This window comes from Lathyrus oleraceus, chromosome 1 (assembly GCF_024323335.1).
Source record: "Lathyrus oleraceus cultivar Zhongwan6 chromosome 1, CAAS_Psat_ZW6_1.0, whole genome shotgun sequence".
Taxonomy (NCBI): Eukaryota; Viridiplantae; Streptophyta; class Magnoliopsida; order Fabales; family Fabaceae; genus Lathyrus; species Lathyrus oleraceus.
This window is the reverse complement of record NC_066579.1, coordinates 258,397,726-258,403,559: the sequence shown is the minus strand read 5'-3', so window position 1 is coordinate 258,403,559 and position 5,834 is coordinate 258,397,726. Positions and strand designations below refer to the sequence as shown.

General features: G+C 39.1%; 1 protein-coding gene across 1 annotated transcript; it reads left to right on the top strand.

The window, feature by feature from the left end:
* The first annotated feature begins 987 nt into the window (after positions 1 to 987).
* Positions 988 to 1,482, top strand: LOC127102243 (uncharacterized). The gene has a single exon (XM_051039643.1). It carries the CDS (start codon positions 988 to 990, stop codon positions 1,480 to 1,482), a length of 495 nt encoding a protein of 164 aa, XP_050895600.1.
* Positions 1,483 to 5,834: the final 4,352 nt, after the last annotated feature.

The following is a 5,834-nucleotide window of genomic DNA, read 5'->3' as shown; positions in this document are numbered from 1 at the left end:
TGGGAAGCACTGAAGGACCCGAGGAAGATCCCCAACGGTCTCTACCTGTTCTCCAAGATTGACCCTCCAGAAGTGGTGGCTCACTATCTATAAGATCTTGCAAACCAAGGGGTGGACATTTCTGAGTTCTCAGTGGACTTTCTACCTGAGCATCCACCAAACTTCATGAAGAGGATGTGAGAGCCCTCTGAGAAGTCCAAGAAGGAAAAGAAGGCAAAGTTGGGAGAAAACTCCAGGTCAAAACCTCCAATCCCTCTGGCTAATTCTCCAAGTAAGTCTATGCCTCCTTCTCGCTCTATTAAATTAAAGCCTATTGATTCTTCTACCCCCCATAACACTCCCATTTTCACCCCATCAGAAACACCTCCCTCAACCACCAGAACTTCTAACCCACCATCCCTAAAATTCAATCTCACAACCACTACCCTACCTGTTTCTGAAGTAGAAATGCTGAACGAAACCACCTCACCATCATCTTCCTCACCTTTCTCCCCACCATACTATATTCTCTCATCAGACAACGAACCATCTGACCCCTAATCCCCCTCTCTAGCTCAACTTCAGGCACGTGCTCTGGCCTCACAGCAACCATCACAACTTGAACCTAAACCTGAAGTCACGTCTCCACCCCTTGAACAACAAAATCCAGATCTATTTGATCAACCTTAAACACCAACCCCTGAACAACAAACTAATCCACCTCCTGAAATACCCTCACCATCTGAACATCAACCAAATCTACAACCTGAACAAACAACACGACCTCCCTCTAATATTCCCCCGCCACCAACCTCTGATGCCATCATCACATCCACTCACGATCCCGCTGACACCAATCCAACTCCACCATCCTCCCAAGCCTCTAACTCTGAACCAGAAACTGCCTTCCCCACATTAGAAGAAGCAATAACTTTATTTGTAGAGTCTTCAGTGGAGAAGATCAAGTCTCTATATGTCAACTCTGGCATCAGTGATGATCCCTCTACAATGAGAATCCACTGTAATAGAGTGATCAGATGGATGACCTCTAAAGCCTTCAAACTAAAAGGCCTCTCTGAACAAGTCCGCAACAACTTCATCAGAGATGCTGGAATAACGCTACAGGCTCGCTTGGCCAGAGAGGATGAGGAAAAGGCCAGGAAGGAAGCAGAAGAGAAAGCTCGCATGGAAGAAAAGCAACGGATAAGAGAAGCTGAAGAAAAGGTTGTTGCTGCTGAGGCTGAGGCACAAGCAAAAGCCGGAGCTAAAGAAGCAGCACACATTACTGCAGAGGAAGCTGCCAAGGCCAGTGCTGATGCTCTGACTCAGGGGGAGCAATCTAACTCTGGTTTTGCCCCTCTGGTCTTAAAGTCTCTGGAGGAACTGCAAAAGGAACAACATGTGATACAAGCAAGGTTGGATCACCAGGATTCCGTCAACACCAACATTCAGAATCAGCTGACTCAGCTACTCCAAAGGATGCCTCCACCCCTAAACCCTTAGGCACTTAGGCTCTTTGGTTGTTGCTTTTCTTCTGATGTTTTTTTTCTTATGCTTTCTGATATATGGTTTCATTGCTTCCTATTTGTACCTATTTTCTCTTAGATATGACTATCCATTTCCTGCCTCTATTTCTGTCTTTTTGATTCTGACAAAAAGGGGGAGAACTAAAACAAATCTGATGAAAATATATATCTAAACCTCTCAAGGCACTGCGGACATTAAATATCTTAATGACTTATGAGAACTAAAGTTATGCAGGATAATAGCTAAGGTACAAAACCAATTACCCCACAAAGAAGGTCCAGTAAGAACTTTTGTTAAATCCGATGATATAACTCAGGGGGAGTCCATTCTCTTTATCTGATTCTGAGATATTACTTACTGTTTCATCATCACTCTGACTTGTTTTGTCATCATAAAAAAGGGGGAGATTGTAAGAACAAATTTAGTTCTACAATATATCTCTAAGATTTTGATGATAACAAAGGATGAAACAAAAATGGTACCCTAACGAAATTTTTTCTAAGTGCGCAGGACTCTGATCAAAATAATTAGATAGATAATCATCAGATACAGAATCAAGCGCTAAGATGCTTCTCAGAAGATACGCAACCAGAAGCTCTGACTCTGATCAAACACAAGTGCAAGCTAAACTAAAGAAGTCAAACACTCTGAAGTGGAAGAACGACTCTAGATCTGAAGATGTACGCTCTGACATAGTCAAAGTAAGAAAGAAACTCTGAAGATAGTCAGCAACAAGCATCATCTGAAGTGGCAATCAAGACTCTGACGTTAGGATCCTCTGATCCAGAAAGCTTAACCGCGAAGAAACTCGCTTATGGAAAGAAACTATTTTTAGAAGGATGTTATGACGCTCTAAATATTTCTTTGGAAAGAACATGAAGATTAATGACTTTAATCATCCTTCAATGCTCAAGATTCTGACATTAACATCACTCAATGATCTGCTCTCTACTCCTATATAAAGGACGAAACACCATCCAAAGAATACGTCTGAAACGCACGAGAATACAGTACTTCCGCCATTCACTGTTCCTTCTCTCACGAGCTGCTGCTCTAACGTGGGAATATTTCTTGCTCTTATCTTGTGTAATATCTGCTTATTGCTAGAAGCGTTATTCATTACTGTAATCATACTATTGCTAAGATAATTCCTCAAGTGACTTGTGAAGTCTGAAAACTTGAGACGACTAAGGGATTATTTTTCTCTTAGACGGTTGTTTGTGTAATCTTTCAAGATTAATGGATTAAGTCCTTTTGAAGGCGGAATCACCTTGACCGGGTGGACTGGAGTAGCTTTGTATTTCAAGTGAACCAGTATAAAATTCTGTGTTGAACTCTTTTTGTTTCTGCATGTGTCTAAGTTCTAAAAAGTTTTTATTTTCCTGAAAACAAATCAAACCCCCCTTTCCTGTTTTTCTCTACCTTCAATTGGTATCCGAGCTTCAGCTCTGTTATTGATTTTCTAATCAAACACTTAATAGTGTAGAGAGATCCATTGTGAGAAAAACACTATGGCCAACACCAATGAAAGAGATAGTTACAATGCTAAACCTCTAATCTTTGATGGAGAAAAATTTGATTACTGGAAAGATAGAATTGAAAGTTTCTTTCTGGTCTATGATGCTGATCTGTGGGACATAGTTACTATTGGCTACATACCTCCTGTATCTGACGATGGCGTTGCCATTACCAGAAGCAAGATGATAGATGATCAGAAACAGGACTTCAAAAACCATCACAAAGCAAAAACAATACTGCTGAATGCCATTTCCTACAATGAATATGAAAAGATCACCAACAGGGAAACATCTAAAGAAATACTTGACTCCCTGAGGATGACTCACGAAGGAAATTCTCAAGTCAAAGAGACAAAGGCTCTGGCTCTAATTCAGAAGTACGGAGCCTTCAAGATGGAGGACGATGAAGCTATAAACGGTAATGTTCTCTAGATTTCAAACTTTAATTGCAGGACTCAAGGTTCTGGATAAAGGCTACATAACTACAGATCATGTCAAAAAGATAGTCAAAAGCTTGCCAAAGAAGTGGAGACCCATGGTTACAACATTAAAATTATCAAAGGATCTGAACAATATCAGCCTTGAAGAACTCGTTAGTTCACTTAGAAGTCACGAGATAGAACTTGATGAAGATGAGCCTCAAAAGAAGATCAAATCTGTAGCACTAAAATCCAGATCTGAAAGATGCAAACCAGAAAGGAGCAAAGTCTTCCAAGCTGAAGAGGAAGACAATGACGACTCTGAAAAGGAAGACTCTAACGATGAAGAAGAGTTATCCCTTTTGACCAGAAGAGTAAAATGACTCTAGAGAAAAAGGAACAACAACTTCAGAAGACTAAGACCCAAGGGAGATCGCTCAGAATCAACTTCCAGAGGTAAATATAACAAAGAAACAACATGCTATGAATGTAAGGAAACATGTCATTACAAAAACAAATGTCCAAAGCTGAAGAAGGAAAGCTCCAGAAAAGAAAGTTTCAAGAAAAGCTCCTTCAAGACCAAAAAGGGACTGATGGCCACCTGGGACGACAGTGGATCTGATTCCTCTGAATCAGACTCTGAAGAATAGGAAAATGTTGCATTCATGGCTACCACCTCTGGAAACACATCAGATGGAGAATCTGATCCTGAAGAGGTATTTTCCGATCTTTCTCGCTCTGACCTTGAATCATGCCTTTCTGAATCTTTGAACTCATATCAGAAACTTAAACAAAAATTTAAAGCACTAAAAAGGGTTCTTGAAGGAACCATCAAAGAATGTGATAAGCTTGAGATGACAGTTTCAGAACTAAAAGATGAAAATCTAACTATGACAAAAGAAAGAGACTCCACAAATAAACAATGTTTAAAACTTGAAGAAACTTTATCTCAAGCCCCACAAACTTCTAACGCAATGATATATAAATATGAAAAATCTTTTCAAAAGTTTCTGAAAAATGGGATAGAAAGAAGCAAAATGGCATCCATGATTTATGGAGTCAGTCAGAATAATAAAAGAGGAATGAGGTATGATCCTAGTGAAGATAAAACTTCCACAGATGACAAACCCAAATCTCCTTTTTCTTATCACTACACACATGCACAAGCACAATGTTTTGATAATGCTAGAAAACCCAAAGTTCTAAGAAACTCTGGGAAAACTAATCACGAAGGATCCAAAAGATTCTGGGTACCAAAGGATAAGATTGTTTATGTTGCAGATATCTTATGCAGCAGAGTTAAGACACCAATCATGGTACCTGGACTCTGGTTGCTCGCAACACATGATGGGAAGAAATTATATGTTCCAGAGCCTAGAACTTAAAGATGTTGGCTTCGTAGGTTTTGGAGGTAATCAGAAAGGAAGAATCAGAGGCTCCAGAACTATTGGTAATGGAACTCTTCCCTCTATATCTGATGTTCTCTATGTATAAGGATTAATGCATAACCTGTTATCAATAAGCCAATTAAGTGATCACGGTTATGATGTAATCTTCAATAAAAAAACATGTAAAGCAATTAATCAGAATAATGGAATATTTCTATTCATTGGCAAGAGGAAAAACAACATTTGCAAAATAAATCTTTCAGATCTAAAAGATCAAAATGTAAAATGTTTGATGTCTGTTCACGAAGAACAATGGGTATGACATAGACGCTTGGGCCATATTAGCATGAGAAAACTTTCTCAGCTAAATAAACTCGAGTTAGTCAGAGGTCTACCTAAGCTGAAGTTTTCTTCAGATGCTCTGTGTGAAGCATGTCAGAAAGGAAAATTTTCTAAAACATTTTTTAAAAATAAAAATGTTGTTTCCACCTCAAAGCCTCTGTAACTTCTTCACATTGACCTTTTTGGGTCTGTTAAGACAGCGTCAGTCAATGGAAAGAAGTCTGAACTAGTAATTGTTGATTATTTTAGTCGCTGGACATGGGTAAAATTTCTAAAGCATAAGAGTGAGTCTCACTCTGTATTCACTAGCTTCTGTTCTAAAGTGCAAAATGAATTTGACTCTAAAATTATCAGAGTCATAAGTGATCATGGTGGATAAGTTCTTTGAAGAACTGTTTGACTCTAATGGAATATCCCATGATTTCTCCTGCCCTAGAAATCCATAACAAAATGGAGTTGTAGAAAGGAAGAATAGGACACTCCAAGAAATAGCCAAAACCATGATCAATGAAACAAACTTGGCTAAGCACTTTTGGGATGAAGCAGTAAATACAACGTGTTATATTCAAAATAGAATCTCTATAAGACCTATTCTGGAAAAGACTCCCTATGAACCGGGTAAGGGAAGAAAACCCAACATTTCTTATTTCCATCTGTTTGGA

Excerpts from the sequence above, each read along its gene's own strand:
- LOC127102243 (XM_051039643.1), top strand. The coding sequence starts at position 988 with ATGAGAATCCACTGTAATAGAGTGATCAGATGGATGACCTCTAAAGCC.